Below are 18162 nucleotides of genomic sequence, written 5' to 3'. Positions count from 1 at the left end.
AAGAAAGCACAAACTAAACAATTCACAGATCAAATGAGGCAGACAATTATATGGATAATGAACTGCTTTTATTGTTTCACTGCAAACTTGCACATCCTTCAATCACAGTCATCTGTAGCTGTGTAATACAGCTGTTTGAGTAATGCATACTTTAATGTACATGTTACCTCTTATTAATCAAGCCAGAAGATAAATGAAAACCAAATGTTTAATCCATGGAAGGTTAATCCATGGAATCATCCTAGTTCTGCCAATAGCACTGAGGTAATCCAGCTTCCTGTGTAGGAATTTAAAGAGGTCTCCTTTGGAATGACAACATAAAAATAGTATCTACAGTATAATAATGAAACAAAATTCAAAATGTTCACAGTTCAGAGATCAATAAATAATGATTAAAAGGGGAATGAATGGCTGATAGTAGACCCACTGAAATAATTATACTCATCAACAGAGTTAAAAACATGTGTTCCATCTCTTCCAAAGTCTTAATTCAATATAAGATAGCAACTAAAAAAAATGTTGGCTGATGAGACTTTGCTATTGTGTAACACAACAGCAGCATAATTGAGCAATGACCAATATATTTAACAGTAGACGCCTCAACTTATGACTAAAACATTGTTTTTAATTAACTAACCAATTTAAGACATATACTGTATGTTCTAGTAGAATATACTGTTGCCTCTGGAACTGTCCAGGTCAGAAATGACCTAAAACCATTAACACTTAAGACAGTTGTGTGGAATTACTATTACACAACACAACAGAAAAAACTACAACAAAGTTATTATCCACCTCATTTGGATGGGCTAGCTAGTACAGTAGGCTACACCTTTATCTACCTGGTGCTATTCTACACAGGGTTTAGCCAGTTCTTTGGGGTCTGGGCCAGGACCCTTATTGCTTGACAACACATCACACAGATTGATAAGTGGATAGACAGTTATGAAACACTAAAGGGTTCAATGCCTGGTGATTAAAGGATGAAACCACTCAGAGAGAAACATTTAAGATTGGTAAGTTATTCAGGAATGTGATGTGATAAAGTTTCAGGAGTAGTGAGGGAGATGATGATTAGTTCTGATGGATTAGTAGAGGGGAGGGGATTAGCGAAGGTCACTCTCGTCATCCTGTATTTGTTTCTTTATCCTCAGTAACATAGTAGTGTTCCACTGATCCAATCTTGAGATGGAGTCAAAGTCCTTCACCTGTTAAGAGAAGAAGAAATGGTTTAATAGACAAACATAATTCAGTTAAGAGGTCGAACAATTATAATTTTTCAATGCCGATACTGATTACTGGAGGACCAAAAAAGCCGATACCGATTGATCGGCCGATTTTTATTTATTTGTAATAATGACAATTACAACAATACTGAATGAACACTTTTATTTTAACTTAATATAATACATCAATCAAATCAATTTAGCCTCAAATAAATAATGAAACATGTTCAATTTGGTTTAAATAATGCAAAAACAAAGTGTTGGAGAAGAAAGTAAAAGTGCAATATGTGCCATGTAAAAAAGCTAATGTTTAAGTTCCTTGCTCAGAACATATGAAAGCTGGTGGTTCCTTTTAACATGAATCTTCAACATGCCTAGGTAAGAAGTTTTAGGTTGAGGTTATTATAGGACTATTTCTCTCTATACCATTTGTATTTCATATACCTTTGACTATTGGATGTTCTTATAGGCACTATAGTATTGCCAGTGTAACAGTATAGCTTCCGTCCCTCTCCTCGCCCCTACCTGGGCTCGAACCAGGAACACATCGAAAACAGCGACCCTCGAAGCATCGTTACTCATCGCTCCATAAAAGCCGTGGCCCTTGCAAAGCAAGGGGAACAACTACTCCAAGTCTCAGAGCGAGTGACGTTTGAAAGGCTATTAGCGCGCACCCCGCTAACTAGCTAGCCATTTCACATCGGTTACACCAGCCTAATCTCGTGAGTTGATAGCCTTGAAGTCATAAACAGAGCTGTGCTTGAAGCATTGCGAAGAGCTGCTGGCAAACGCACGAAAGTGCTGTTTGAATGAATGCTTACGAGCCTGCTGCTGCCTACCACCGCTCAGTCAGACTGCTCTATCAAATATCAAATCATAGACTTAATTATAACACACAGAAATACGAGCCTTAGGTCATTAACATGGTCAAATCCGGAAACTATCATTTCGAAAATAAAACTTTTATTCTTTCAGTGAAATACGGAACCGTTACGTATTTTATCTAACGGGTGGCATCCATAAGTCTAAATATTCCTGTTAACATTGAAGGTTGTGCAATGTATGTCTACTATGTGTCTGCCTATCCCTGTTCTCTCTCCTCTGCACAGGCCATACAAACGCTCCACACCGCGTGGCCGCTGCCACTCTAACCTGGTGGTCCCAGCGCGCACGACCCACGTGGAGTTCCAGGTCTCCGGCAGCCTCTGGAACTGCCGGTCTGCTGCCAACAAGGCTGAGTTCATCTCAGCCTATGCTACCCTCCAGTCCCTAGACTTCCTGGCGCTGACGGAAACATGGATCACCACAGATAACACTGCTACTCCTACTGCTCTCTCCTCGTCTGACTACGTGTTCTCGCATACCCCTAGAGCATCGAGCCAGCGGGGTGGTGGCACTGGAATCCTCATCTCTCCCAAGTGGACATTCACTCTTTCTCCCCTGACCCATCTGTCTATCTCCTCATTTGAACTCCATGCTGTCACAGTTACCAGCCCTTTCAAGCTTAACATCCTTATCATTTATCGCCCTCCAGGTTCCCTTGGAGAGTTCATCAATGAGCTTGACGCCTTGATAAGTTCCTTTCCTGAGGATGGCTCACCTCTCACAGTTCTGGGTGACTTTAACCTCCCCACGTCTACCTTCGACTCATTCCTCTCTGCCTCCTTCTTTCCACTCCTCTCCTCTTTCGACCTCACCCTCTCACCTTCCCCCCCTACTCACAAGGCAGGCAATACGCTTGACCTCATCTTTACTAGATGCTGTTCTTCCACTAATCTCATTGCAACTCCCCTCCAAGTCTCCGACCACTACCTTGTATCCTTTTCCCTCTCGCTCTCATCCAACACTTCTCACTCTCCCCCTACTCGGATGGTATTGCGCCGTCCCAACCTTCGCTCTCTCTCTCCCGCTACTCTCTCCTCTTCCATCCTATCATCTCTTCCCTCTGCTCAAACCTTCTCCAACCTATCTCCTGATTCTGCCTCCTCAACCCTCCTCTCCTCCCTCTCTGCATCCTTTGATTTCCTCTGTCCCCTATCCTCCAGGCCGGCTCGGTCCTCCCCTCCTGCTCCGTGGCTCGACGACTCACTGCGAGCTCACAGAACAGGGCTCCGGGCAGCCGAGCGAAAATGGAGGAAAACTCGCCTCCCTGCGGACCTGGCATCCTTTCACTCCCTCCTCTCTACATTTTCCTCTTCTGTCTCTGCTGCTAAAGCCACTTTCTACCACTCTAAACTCCAAGCATCTGCCTCTAACCCTAGGAAGCTCTTTGCTACCTTCTCCTCCCTCCTGAATCCTCCTCCCCCTCCCCCCCCCCCCCTCCTCCCTCTCTGCGGATGACTTCGTCAACCATTTTGAAAAGAAGGTTGACGACATCCGATCCTCGTTTGCTAAGTCAAACGACACTGCTGGTCCTGCTCACACTGCCCTACCCTGTGCTTTGACCTCTTTCTCCCCTCTCTCTCCAGATGAAATCTCGCGTCTTGTGACGGCCGGCCGCCCAACAACCTGCCCACTTGACCCTATCCCCTCCTCTCTTCTCCAGACCATTTCCGGAGACCTTCTCCCCTACCTCACCTCGCTCATCAACGCATCCTTGACCGCTGGCTACGTCCCTTCCGTCTTCAAGAGAGCGAGAGTTGCACCCCTTCTGAAAAAACCTACACTCGATCCCTCCGATGTCAACAACTACAGACCAGTATCCCTTCTTTCCTTTCTCTCCAAAACTCTCGAACGCGCCGTCCTTGGCCAGCTCTCTTGCTATCTCTCTCAGAATGACCTTCTTGATCCTAATCAGTCAGGTTTCAAGACTGGGCATTCAACTGAGACTGCTCTTCTGTGTCACGGAGGCTCTCCGCACTGCTAAAGCTAACTCTCTCTCCTCTGCTCTCATCCTTCTAGACCTATCTGCTGCCTTTGATACCGTGAACCATCAGATCCTCCTCTCCACCCTCTCCGAGCTGGGCATCTCCGGCACCGCGCACGCTTGGATTGCGTCCTACCTGACAGGTCGCTCCTACCAGGTGGCGTGGCGAGAATCTGTCTCCGCACCACGTGCTCTCACCACTGGTGTCCCCCAGGGCTCTGTTCTTGGCCCGCTCCTATTCTCGCTATACACCAAGTCACTTGGCTCTGTCATATCCTCACATGGTCTCTCATATCATTGCTATGCAGATGACACACAATTAATCTTCTCCTTTCCCCCTTCTGACAACCAGGTGGCGAATCGCATCTCTGCATGTCTGGCAGACATATCAGTGTGGATGACGGATCACCACCTCAAGCTGAACCTCGGCAAGACGGAGCTGCTCTTCCTCCCGGGGAAGGACTGCCCGTTCCATGATCTCGCCATCACGGTTGACAACTCCCTTGTGTCCTCCTCCCAGAGTGCTAAGAGCCTTGGCGTAACCCTGGACAACACCCTGTCGTTCTCCACCAACATCAAGGCGGTGACCCGTTCCTGTAGGTTCATGCTCTACAACATTCGCAGAGTACGACCCTGCCTCACACAGGAAGCGGCGCAGGTCCTAATCCAGGCACTTGTCATCTCCCGTCTGGATTATTGCAACTCGCTGTTGGCTGGGCTCCCTGCCTGTGCCATTAAACCCCTACAACTCATCCAGAACGCCGCAGCCCGTCTGGTGTTCAACCTTCCCAAGTTCTCTCACGTCACCCCGCTCCTCCGCTCTCTCCACTGGCTTCCAGTCGAAGCTCGCATCCGCTACAAGACCATGGTGCTTGCCTACGGAGCTGTGAGGGGAACGGCACCTCCGTACCTTCAGGCTCTGATCAGGCCCTACACCCAAACAAGGGCACTCCGTTCATCCACCTCTGGCCTGCTCGCCTCCCTACCTCTGAGGAAGCACAGTTCCCGCTCAGCCCAGTCAAAACTGTTCGCTGCTCTGGCACCCCAATGGTGGAACAAGCTCCCTCACGACGCCAGGACAGCGGAGTCAATCACCACCTTCCGGAGACACCTGAAACCCCACCTCTTCAAGGAATACCTGGGATAGGATAAAGTAATCCTTCTAACCCCCCCCTTAAAAGATTTAGATGCACTATTGTAAAGTGGTTGTTCCACTGGATATTATAGGTGAATGCACCAATTTGTAAGTCGCTCTGGATAAGAGCGTCTGCTAAATGTCTAAAATGTAAAATGTAAAATGTATGTCATAATGAAGTAAAATTCTGGCAAATTAGTTCGCAACGAGCCAGGCAGCCCAAACTGTTGCATATACCCGGACTCTGCGTACAATGAACGCAAGAGAAGTGACACAATTTCCCTAGTTTAATATTGCCTGCTAACATGAATTTCTTTTAACTAAATATGCAGGTTTAAAAATATATATTTCTGTGTATTGATTTTAAGAAAGGCATTCATGTTTATGGTTAGGTACATTTGTGCAACGACTGTGCTTTTTTCACAAATGTGCTTTTGTTAAATCATCCCCCATTTGGCGAAGTAGGCTGTCTTTGTTAGGAAGAAATGGTCTTCACAGTTCGCAACGAGCCAGGTGGCCCAAACTGCTGCATATACCCTGACTCTGTTGCACAGAACGCAAGAGAAGTGACACAATTTCCCTAGTTAAAATAAATTTGTTAGCAGGCAATATTAACTAAATACGGAGGTTTAAAAATATATACTTGTGTATTGATTTTAAGAAAGGCGCTTTTTTCGCGAATGCGCTTGATAACCTCTCTTGGGTAGGGGGCAATATTTTCACGTCCGGATAAAAAAACATACCCGATTTAATCTGGTTATTACTCCTGCCCAGAAACTAGAAAATGCATATAATTGTTTGATTTGGATAGAAAACACCCTAAAGTTTCTAAAACTGTTTGAATGGTGTCTGTGAGTATAACAGAACTCATATGGCAGGCCAAAACCTGCGAAGATTCTATACAGGAAGTGCCCTCTCTGACCATTTCTTGGCCTTCTATAGCCTCTTTATCGAAAACAGAGGATCTCTGCTGTAACGTGACATTTTCTAAGGGTCCCATAGGCTCTCAGAAGGCGCCAGAACGGGGAATGATGACTCTGCAGTCCCTGGCTGAAAAACAGTAGCGCATCTGGATAGTGGTCGATCTGAGAACAATGACACGGGCGCGCACGTGAAGACACCGTTTTCTTCTTTCAGTCTTTGAATGAAAACAACGTCTCCCGGTCGGAATATTATCGCTATTTTACGAGAAAAATCGCATAAAAATGTATTTTAAACAGCGTTTGACATGCTTCGAAATACGGTAATGGAATATTTAAAAAAAAATTGTCACGACATGCGCCCGCGCGTCACCCTTCGGATAGGGACCTGAACGCACGGACCAAACAGAGGATATTTGAACATAACTATGGATTATTTGGAACCAAAACAACATTGGGTGATGAAGTAGAAGTCCTGGGACTGCATTCTGACGAAGAACAGCAAAGGTAATCCAATTTTTCTTATAGTAATTCTGAGTTTAGTGAACGCCAAACTTGGTGGGTGTCAAATTAGCTAGCCCGTGATGGCGAGCTATCTACTCAGAATATTGCAAAATGTGCTTTTGCCGAAAAGCTATTTTAAAATCTGACACCGCGATTGCATAAAGGAGTTCTGTATCTATAATTCTTAAAATAATTGTTAGGTTTTTTGTGAACGTTTATCGTGAGTAATTTAGTAAATTCACCGGAAGTTTTCGGTATGTTTGCTAGTTCTGAACGTCACATGCTAATGTAAAAAGCTGGTTTTTGATATAAATATGAACTTGATTGAACAAAACATGCATGTATTGTATAACATAATGTCCTAGGAGTGTCATCTGATGAAGATCATCAAAGGTTAGTGCTGCATTTAGCTGTGATTTTGGTTTTTGAGACATTATATGCTAGCTTGAAAAATGGGTGTGTGATTATTTCTGGCTGGGTTCTCTCCTGACATAATCTAATGTTTTGCTTTCGTTGTAAAGCCTTTTTGAAATCAGACAATGTGGTTAGATTAACGAGTCTCGTCTTTAAAATGGTGTAAAATAGTCATATGTTTGAGAAATTGAAGTTATAGCATTTTTAAGGTTTTTGAATATCACGCCACTCGATTCCACTGGCTGTTGACTAGGTGGGACGATTTCGTCCCACGTACCCGAGAGAGGTTAAATCACTTAAATCACCCGTTTGGCGAAGTAGGCTATGATTCTATGATAAATTAACAGGCACCGCATCGATTATATGCAACGCAGGACAAGCTAGATAAACTAGTAATATCGTCAACCATGTGTAGTTAACTAGTGATTATGTTAAGATTGATTGTTTTTTATAAGATAAGTTTAATGCTAGCTAGCAACTTATCTTGGCTCCTTGCTGCACTTGCATAACAGGTAGTCAGCCTGCCACCCAGTCTCCTCGTGGAGTGCAATGTAATCGGCCATGATCGGTGTCCAAAAATGACGATCACCGATTGTTATGAAAACTTGAAATCGGCCCTAATTAATCGATCATTCCGATTAATCAGTCGACCTCTAATTCAGTTATCATGGAATGGCAAGTATAAAAAAAACCTACCGCATCAGTGAATGCGTCAACATCCTGCTCCTCATATGCATCTAGAAGTTTCTGTTAAAATAAGCATAAAGACATGTATTGTATACAATACAACACTCAGGAAATGCCATGTTTTATTTTTGGTTTCTACTACAAATAACCATAAATGTTCAATAAATGATCAACTCAGATAAAAAGCCATTTAAAGAGCTGTTTAACTTTGAAACACAATAGACTTACCTTAACCAGTTTGCATTCTCTAGCGTCTGAGAAGGCTGGAAACATATCCTCATATCTCTGTACAGACAGCTGTTGGTAGACAAGAGATATGAACAGGGTCAAAACTAGTACATAGAGGCTGTGTGATGTAGGTATACAGAAATAAAAGGCTCACCCTTGCATTAAGCATGTCCACACAGAAGTGACACAGAGCTGCTTTGAAGAAGTGGTCTTTAGCGCCATACTTTAACAGGACGCTGTCCATTGCATATGTTCCGATCTAGGAATTACACAAAACAAACTCATAATAAGGTAATTGGGAAAGCCCACTAAGTTTTACGGGCTCCTAACCAAAATGAGCTATTTCTGTATTTTCACATTGTTTGTAAACTCATTTTGTACACAATGTTGATGCTGCCGTCTCTTATGACCGAAAAGAGCTTCTGGACATCAGAACAGCGATTCCTCACCTCGAACTGGACAAAGATAATTTTCTTTAATGAGTCCGATGCGATGGATATACTGCTTTGTCAACACAAGAACCAAATCCCCATCATCAGCATGAAGAAAAGATGGAGGAGGGTGGGGTGCCTTGTAAGAATTCGCAGACGAGTGGGTAAACCACCACTTCCCTCCGTATTATTGGCCAACGTGCCATCATTGGAAAACAAACTGGGCGATCTACAATTAAGACTATCCTACCAACCGGACATTACAAAAAAAAAACGGTAAAATATTAAGTTTTACCGAGACGTGGCTGAACGACGACATCGTCAGGACAGAGCATCTACGCTACCGGTCAAAAGTTTTATAACACCTACTCATTCATGGGTTTTTCTTTATTTTTACTATTTTCTACATTGTAGAATAATTGTGAAGACATCAAAACTATGAAATCATGTAGTACCCAAAAAAGTGTTATATAAATCAAAATACATTTTCTATTTGAGATTCTTCAAATAGCCACCCTTGCCTTGACAGCTTCGCACACTCTTGGCATTCTCTCAACAAGCTTCACCTGGAATACTTTTCCAACAGTCTTGGAGTTCCCACATATGCTGAGCACTTGTTGGCTGCTTTTCCTTAACTCTGCGGTCTGACTCATTCCAAAGCATCTCAATTTGGTTGAGGTCGGGGAATTGCGGAGGCCAGGTCATCCGATGCAGCACTCCATCACTCTCCTTCTTGGTAAAATAGCCCTTACACAGCCTGGAGGTGTGTTGGGTCATTGTCCTGTTGAAGAATGAATGATCGTACCACTAAGCCCAAACCGGATGGCGTGTCGCTGCAGAATGCTGTGGTAGCCATGCTGGTTAAGCGTGCCTTGAATTCTAAATAAATCACAGACCGTGTCACCAGCAAAGCACCCCCACACCATAACACCACCTCCTCCTCCATGCTTAAGGGTAGGAACCACACATGCGGAGATCATTCGTTCACCCACACCGTCTCACAAAGACACAGCGGTTAGAACCAAAAATCTCCAATTTGGACTCCAGACCAAAGGGACAAATTTCCACCGGTCTAATGTCCATTGCTCGTAATACTTGGCCGAAGCAAGTCTTTCCTTCTTATTGGTGTCCTTTAGTAGTGGTTTCTTTGCAGTAATTCGACCATGAAGGCCTAATTCACACAGTCTCCTATGAACAGTTGATGTTGAGATGCGTCTGTTACTTGAACTCTGAAGCATTTATTTGGGCTGCAATTTCTGGGCTGGTAACTTTAACGAACTTATCCTCTGCAGCAGAGGTAACTCTGGGTCTTCCATTCCTGTGGCGGTCCTCATGAGAGCCAGTTTCATCATAGCGCTTGTTTTTTGAGACTGCACTTGAAGAAACGTTCAAAGGAATGATGGACTGTCGTTTCTCTTTGCTTATTTGAGCTGTTCTTGCCATAATATGGACTTATATGGAATATGTATTGGAATATGTATTTTACCAAATAGAGCTATCTTCTGTATACCCCCCATACCTTGTTACAACAACTGATTGGCACAAACGCATTAAAAAGGAAAGCAATTCCACAAATTAACTTTTAAGAAGGCACACCTGTTAATTGAAATGCATTCCAGGTGACTACCTCATGAAGCTGGTCGAGAGAAATTCCAAGAGTGTGCAAAGCTGTCATCAAGGCAAAGGGTGGCTATTTGAAGAATATCAAAATTATTTGATTTGTTTAACACTTTTTGTCGTTACAACATGTGTTATTTCATATTTTTGATGTCTTCACAATTATTCTACAATGTAGAAAATAGTCAAATAAAGAAAAACCCTTGAATGAAAAATACCTCATGATAAGTTGTAGACCACACCATCTACCAAGAGAGTTCTTATCTATATTATTCGTAGCCGTCTTAACCACCACAAACCGATGCTGGCACTAAGACCGCACTCAACGAGCTGAATAAGGCCATAAGCAAACAAGAAAATGCTCATCCAGAAGTGGCGCTCCTAGTGGCCGGGGACTTTAATGCAGGCATACTTAAATCAGTTTTAACTCATTTCTACCAGCATGTCACATGTGCAGCCAGAGGGGGGAAAAAAACAACTCTAGACCCCCTTTACTCCACACACTGAGACACATACAAAGCTCTCCCTTGCCCCCCATTTGGCAAATCTGACCATAATTCTATCCTCCTGATTCCTGCTTACGAGCAAAAACTAAAGCAGGAATTACCAGTGACTCACTCAAAATGGAAGTGGTCAGATGATGCGGATTCTACGCTACAGGACTGTTTTGCTAGCACAGACTGGAATATGTTCCAGGATTTATTCAATGGCATTGAGGAATATACCACCTCAGTCACCGGCTTCATCAATAAGTACATCGACGTCGTTCCACAGTGACTGTACTACGTACATGTCCCAACCAGAAGCAATGGATTACAGACAACATCCGCACTGAGCTGAAGGCTAGAGCTGCCGCTTTCAAGGAGCGGGACACTAATCCGGACGCTTATAAAGAAATCCCGCTATACCCTCAGACGAACCATCAAATAGGCAAAGTGTCAACACAGGACAAAGATTGAATCCTACTACAACGGCTCTGACGCTCATCGGATGTGGCAGGGCTTGAAAAATATTACGGACTACAAAGGGAAACCCAGCAGCGAGCTGCCCAGTGATGCGAGCCTACCAGACAAGCTAAATGCCTTGTATGCTCGCTTCAAAGCAAGCAACACTGAGGCATGCATGAGAGCACCAGATGTTCCAGAAGACTGTGATCACGCTCTCCGTAGCCGATGTGAGTAAGACCTTTAAAACTGGTCATCATTCACAAAGCCGAGGGCCAGATGGATTACCAGGATGTGTACTCAAAGCATGCGCGGACCAACTGTCAAGTGTCTTCACCGACATTTTCAACCTCTCCCTGTCTAAGTCTGTAATACCTACATGTTTCAAACAGACCACCATAATCCCTGTACCCAAGAAAGCGAAGGTAACCTGCCTAAATTATTACTGCCAGTAGCACTCAAGTCAGTAGCCATGAAGTGCTTTGAAAGGCTGGTCATGGCTCACATCAACACCATCATGCCGGAAACACCAGACCCACTCCAATTCGCATACTGCCCCAACAGATCCACAGATGAAGCAATCTCTATTGCACGTCACACTGCCCTTTCCCACTTGGACAAAAGGAACACCCATGTAAGAATGCTGTTCATTGACTACAGCTCAACAACATAGCTTAATGATTATCTATCTTTGTGGGCACTAAGGACCCTGGGACTAAGCACCTCCCTCTGCAACTAGATCCTGGACTTCCTGATGGGCTGCCCCCAGGTGGTAAGGGTAGGCAACAACACATCTGCCACACTAATCCTCAACACTGGGACCCCTCAGGGGTGCATGCTTAGTCCCCTCCTGTACGCCCTGTTCACCCACAACTGCGTGGCCAAGCACGACTCCAACACCATCATTAAGTTTGCTGACGACACAACAGCCTGATCAACGACAATGATGAGACAGCCTATAGGGAGGAAGTCAGACCTGGTAGTCTGGTGCCAGGACAACAACCTCTCCCTCAATGTGTGCAAGATAAAGGAGCTGAAAGTGGATAAGAAGGGCCGAACAAGCCCCCATTAACATCGACAGGGCTGAAGTAGAGCGGGTCGAGAATTTCAAGTTCCTTAGTGTCCACATCACCAACGAACTATCATGGTCCAAACACACCAAGACAGCCGTGAAGAGGGCACGACAACACCTTTTCCCCCTCAGGAGACTGAAAAGATTTGGCATGGGTTCCCAGATCCTCAAAAAGTTCTACAGCTGCACCATCGAGAGCATCCTGACTGGTTGTATCACCGCCTGTATGGCAACTGCTCGGCATCTGACCGTAAGGCGCTACAGAGGGTAGTAGGTACAGCCCAGTAAATCACTGAGGCCAAGATTCCTGACATCCAGGACCTATATACTAGGCGTGTTAGAGGAAGGCCCAAAAAATTGTCAAAGACTCCAGTCACCAAAGTCATAGACTGTTCTCTCTGCTACCGGAGAGCCAAGTCTAGGACCAAAAGGCTCCTTAACAGCTTCTACCCCCAAGCCATAAGTCTGCTGAACAATTCAAATGGCCACCCAGACTATTAACATTGAGACCCCCTCCCCTTTGTTTTTACACTGCTGCTACTCGCTGTTTATTATCTATGCATAGTCACTTTACAACTTACCTCGACTAAATTGTACCCCCGCATATACAGTGAGGGAAAAAAGTATTTGATCCCCTGCTGATTTTGAACGTTTGCCCACTGACAAAGAAATTATCAGTCTATCATTTTAATGGTAGGTTTATTTTAACAGTGAGAGACAGAATAACAACAAAAAAATCCAGAAAAACGCAAGTCAAAAATGTTATAAATTGATTTGCATTTTAATGAGGGAAATAAGTATTTGAACCCCTCTCAAATCAGAAAGATTTCTGGCTCCCAGGTGTCTTTTATACAGGTAACGAGCTGAGATTAGGAGCACACTCTTAAAGCGAGTGCTCCTAATCTCAGTTTGTTACCTGTATAAAAAACACCTGTCCACAGAAGCAATCAATCAATCAGATTTCAAACTCTCCACCATGGCCAAGACCAAAGAGCTCTCCAAGGATGTCAGGGACAAGATTGTAGACCTACACAAGGCTGGAATGGGCTACAAGACCATCGCCAAGCAGCTTGGTGAGAAGGTGACAACATTTGGTGCGATTATTCGCAAATGGAAGAAACACAAAAGAACGGTCAATCTCCCTCGGCCTGGGGCTCCATGCAAGATCTCACCTCGTGGAGTTGCAATGATCATGAGAATGGTGAGGAATCAGCCCAGAACTACACGGGAGGATCTTGTCAATGATCTCAAGGCAGCTGGGACCATAGTCACCAAGAAAACAATTGGTAACACACTACGCCGTGAAGGACTGAAATCCTGCAGCGCCCGCAAGGTCCCCCTGCTCAAGAAAGCACATATACATGCCCGTCTGAAGTTTGCCAATGAACATCTGAATGATTCAGAGGACAACTGGGTGAAAGTTGTGGTCAGATGAGACCGCCGTGTTTGGAGGAGGAGGAATGCTGCCTATGACCCCAAGATCAACATCCCCACCGTGACACATGGAGGTGGAAACATTATGCTTTGGGGGTGTATTTCTGCTAAGGGGATAGGACAACTTCACCGCATCAAAGGGACGATGGACGGGGCCATGTACCGTCAAATCTTGGGTGAGAACCTTCTTCCCTCAGCCAGGGCATTGAAAATGGGTCGTGGATGGGTATTCCAGCATGACAATGACCCAAAACACACGGCCAAGGCAACAAAGGAGTGGCTCAAGAAGAAACACAATAAGGTCCTGGAGTGGCCTAGCCAAATCTGTGGAGGGAGCTGAAGGTTCGAGTTGCCTAACGTCAGCCTCGAAACCTCAACGACTTAGAGAAGTACTGCAAACCTGGTGGCCAACTACAACAAATGCCTGACCTCTGTGATTGCCAACAAGGGTTTTGCCACCAAGTACTAAGTCATGTTTTGCAGAGGGGTCAAATACTTATTTCCCTCATTAAAATGCAAATCAATTTATAACATTTTTGACATGTGTTTTTCTGGATTTGTTTGTTATTCTGTCTCTCACTGTTCAAATAAACCTACCATTAAAATTATAGACTGATAATTTCTTTGTCAGTGGGCAAACGTACAAAATCAGCAGGGGATCAAATACTTTTTTCCCTCACTGTAGCCTCAATATTGTTATGTAATTTTCTTGTGCTACTTTATTTTTTTATTTTTTTTAATTCACTTTAGTTTATTTAGTACATATTTTCTTAACTCTATTTCTTGAACTGCATTGTTGGTTAAGGGCTTGTAAGTAAGCATTTCACGGTAAGGTTGTATTCGGTGCATATTACAAATACAATTTGATTTGATCTTGTTTCTCATGGTGTGAGTCCTTTAGGTGCCTTTTGGCAAACTCCAAGCAGACTGTCATGTGCCTTTTACTGAGGAGTGGTTTCCGTCTGGCCACTACCATAAAGGTGGAGTACTGCACAGATGGTTGTCCTTCTGGAAGGTTCTCCCATCTCCACAGAGGAACTCTGGAGCTCTGTCAGACCAAGACCATTCTCCCACAATTGCTCAGTTTTCCCGGGCGGCCAGCTCTAGGAAGATTCTTGGTGGTTACAAACTTCTTCCATTTAAGAATGATGGAGGCCACTGTGTTCATGGGGGCCTTCAATGCTGCAGAAATATTTTACTACCCTTCCCCAGATCTGTGCCACGACACAATCCTCTCTCAGAGCTCTACAGACAATTCCTTTGACCTCATGGCTTGGTTTTTGCTCTGACATGCAATGTCAACTGTGGGACTTTATATAGACAGGTGGGTGCCTTTCCAAATCATGTCCAATCAATTGAATTTACCACAGGTGGACTCCAAGTTGTAGAAACATCTCAAGGATGATCAATGGAAACAGGATGCACCTGAGCTCAATTTCAAGTCTCATAGCAAAGGGTCTGAATACTTATGTAAATAAAGTATTTCTAAAAACCTGTTTTCACTTTGTTATTATGGGGTATTGTGTGTAGATTGATGAGGGGAAAAAAACAATTGAATACATTTTCGAATAAGGCTGTAACGTAACAAAATGTGGAAAAAGTCAAGGGGTCTAAATACTTTCTGAATGCAATGTACATGAGTTAATACACACCTGTTCATAAATGTCAATGGCTTTCTGGTACTGTTCCAGTTGGGCAGTGTAGGTAGCAACTTTCAGAAGGCATTTATTTGCAGCACTACAATTAGATTGGCAAGTAAATAATCAGTTCAAAAGACATTTACACAACACCAAGAGAAAAGTATGAAAATTGGGATGGAATACACCAGTAAATCCCATAAGGGATTACGCAAGAATGTTAAAATACCTCTTTGACTCTTCCCCTTTGTAGTAATCTGCTGCCTGTTCATAGTGACAAATGGCCTGTGGATAAAAAATTCACATTTACTTTTCATGGCCTCTCATTGATATCAAAGGCTGAAATATGTGCGAAAGATCTATGAAAACAGTACATCCAGGCTGTATCACAACCGGCCATGACTGGGAGTCCCATAGGTCAGCGCACAATTGGCCCAGCATCGTCCGGGTTTGGCAGGTGTAGGCTGTCATTGTAAATAAGAATTTGTTCTTAATTGACGTGCCTAGTTAAATAAAGGTGAAATAAAAAAAATATAAAATACATTACAGGATACCACATTCACTATTAGGCTCTTGTGAGTGACTGGCCTTATCAACATCTAATAGCTCACTCTCGTAGATCTCAGCAATAGATATGTGGTGTTTGGCTGCGATGGTGAAACGGCCCTGCAGACAAGAAGAGGTGAAATAATAATCAACACACCATACAACCAGTGCTCCTGAACACTAGGCACAATTGTCTATCATTGAGCAGGCTTGAGATTGACTTCTTTATTATTACACTGTGTAGTGAATGCAGAAATACTCCCAGCTTCTCACCATGTCTGTGTAAATGTCAATGGCTTGGTTCAGGCAGTTGATGGCCTCTGTGGAGATAAAAAGTACATTCAATTAGAAACCCCAAATTACATTATAATAGGGCATATACAGTGGCATATATTCTCGACCCTTGAGAATATAATAACATGTGTGTGTGTGTGTGTATATATCTGTCCCATAACCCAATAATGTTGATAATGCAACTGTAATCTTTTTCAGAGTGTAAAGTAAAACAGGATGTACCCTGTGGGTCTGCTTTTTTGAAAGCATTGCCTGCATCAAGGAAATTGATGGCTCCATCGAGTTTGTTGTCCATCTGCAGATGAAGGTGTGCTGCTTGAGAAAATGCGTTGCCAGCAGCTGGAACAAAATATGAACCAAGATATTATGTTGGTTACACCCCACACACCCCTTGCAGTTCTAAATGTCCACTATTCAATTCTAACCAAATCTTACCACTCCAATTCTTGGCCATTTTGAACATGTTTGCTGCCCTCACATACATGTCACAGGCTTCCTCATACTTGCGGGATGAACCTCTGGAGAAAAAGACAGAAAATATTATTTAGACCTAATACTACATATCACTATCAAAACATGTTGGTCATGACAATGAAGGAACAAGACAAAAAAAAGGTGTTCCCGATATTTTTTCCCCATCCAATTGGAGACAGATTTTTATGCAAATATTTAAAAATCCGTATAAAAACAATATGCCTATTTTCCCAACAGAGATGTTCCCATCAAATTGACTTGTTGCATATACAAGTCTGTGCGTGATGACGTAGTGCACATAACATATATTTTGCTGTTAAATTCCCATGTACTGAATAAAAAACACAAGTTAAATGGGTTTCCAAACAATATTGCGATATATAGCGAGTGTGCCAACTCTGGTATTGGCTAGAGAGCACATATAGCCTACATGATGAGATTATTATTATGGACAAAAGAGCGAGACTATTTTTGTTTGTCAAATGGCAGCCAAACTTCGATTACAGCGTCACCAGAATAAGACCCTCGATAGTGCTGTGGGCTGGAGTGCACTTGCCAATAGCAGACTATATAAAGCAAAAAAAAGTGTGATAACCATCAGTAGAGTGTAAAATCCGTTGGAAACTCATTTAACGTGTATGTTTTATTCCGTACATGGGAATTTAACCGCAAAATATATTTTATTTGCACTACGTCATCGCGCACAGCCTTTTATCTGCAACAAATCCAATTTGATGGAAACATCTCTGTTGGGAAAATGCACATATAGTTTTTAATGCGGATTTATGAATAGTAGCATGAAAATCTGTTGCCAATTGGATGTTAACAAAGTTTATGATTAAGAAAGCGGAGGGGGCAAATTATGGGATATTGTCGATATTTTAACTTTTCTTGCAATCAATCTCAAATCCTTTTTGTAATATTTAATGTAAATGTAATGTTTTGATGCTAATTTCCTCGTTTGATTCCAAAAACTAGAGAAATATTTAGGAAATAAAATCATAATAATATATACGTAGACTATTAAGTATGGAATAAAGATAATTCATAAAGAGAAGCAACAAAAAAAGAGATGATGCAAAACAACTGCAACTCATGAAACAGAAAAGTAACAGAGATATGTTGTCATTATCTTGTTTAAAAACATATTTTTTTTGGGGGGGGGGAAGCAAAAATGAGTTGGCTAAACCACTTAACAGATGGAGCCAGCAAAGTGAAATGACAACACTGTCAGTAGACCACAGATGAATAGGGAATCTGAGTAGACTGTGGCTAAACATTTGGTGTGGGACATAGCTAGTTAGTTAACGTTATCGTCACTGTACATAACGTTATTATTTTAGTGTTTTTTATTGTGTTTCGCAGCTACATACTTTCATGTTAAAATAAATGTATGGGATCTGGAACAAGTGGCGAACGTTAGCTAATACAAAACAAACACGCCAACGATAGCTACCAAAGGTTAGCTAGGCCAGTTTGCGTTTACCCGAACAACGTCCCAAATCCTCGTGAGGATTTCATCTTTTTATCAGCCTCCGTCATGAGAGTCAAAGCCTCCTTCTCTTTCCCGGAATTATCCATCTTTTTAAACCAAATGATTATTCGTGAGCTCTGAAAATCGATCGTGGTATCCACTGCAGAAAACAGTAAACTCAGTTAAACGTATTTATGTTTAACTACGCGTTACGTCACACTGAAACCGGAAGTGTAAAATCAGGTGATCAGTAATAAAA

At 43.0% G+C, this 18162-nt stretch overlaps 1 protein-coding gene across 4 annotated transcripts; it reads right to left on the bottom strand.

Moving 5' to 3' along the window:
- Window positions 1–46: 46 nt before the first annotated feature.
- Window positions 47–18126, bottom strand: napaa (N-ethylmaleimide-sensitive factor attachment protein, alpha a). Of its 4 annotated transcripts, XM_014128955.3 has the most exons (11): window positions 17916–18126; window positions 16391–16473; window positions 16178–16294; window positions 15935–15981; window positions 15704–15781; window positions 15345–15400; window positions 15131–15215; window positions 8135–8239; window positions 7981–8049; window positions 7762–7812; window positions 47–1208 (listed from the first exon to the last, which is right to left on the bottom strand). In XM_014128955.3, the coding sequence occupies exons 1-11, from the start codon at window positions 18008–18010 to the stop codon at window positions 1107–1109; spliced, it is 888 nt and encodes a 295-aa protein (XP_013984430.1). In that variant the 5' UTR covers window positions 18011–18126; the 3' UTR covers window positions 47–1106. The 4 variants fall into 4 exon arrangements, with proteins under 4 accessions (XP_013984430.1, XP_013984431.1, XP_013984432.1 ...); XM_014128956.3 differs by lacking the exon at window positions 7762–7812; XM_014128957.3 differs by lacking the exon at window positions 8135–8239.
- Window positions 18127–18162: the final 36 nt, after the last annotated feature.

The sequence above is a fragment of the Salmo salar genome, chromosome 11 (genome assembly GCF_965601325.2).
Source record: "Salmo salar chromosome 11, fSalSal1, whole genome shotgun sequence".
Taxonomy (NCBI): Eukaryota; Metazoa; Chordata; class Actinopteri; order Salmoniformes; family Salmonidae; genus Salmo; species Salmo salar.
Note: the sequence above shows the minus strand (reverse complement) of the source record. Positions and strands in the feature narration are given on the sequence as shown.

Coding starts and splice junctions, on each gene's coding strand:
- napaa (XM_014128955.3), bottom strand. CDS start 18,010: ATGGATAATTCCGGGAAAGAGAAGGAGGCTTTGACTCTCATGACGGAG. Junction 15,982..16,177: donor CAAAAAAGCAGACCCACAGG/GTACATCCTGTT, acceptor TTATCTCCACAG/AGGCCATCAACTGCCTGAAC. Junction 15,401..15,703: donor AGCTATTAGATGTTGATAAG/GCCAGTCACTCA, acceptor TTTTATCCACAG/GCCATTTGTCACTATGAACA.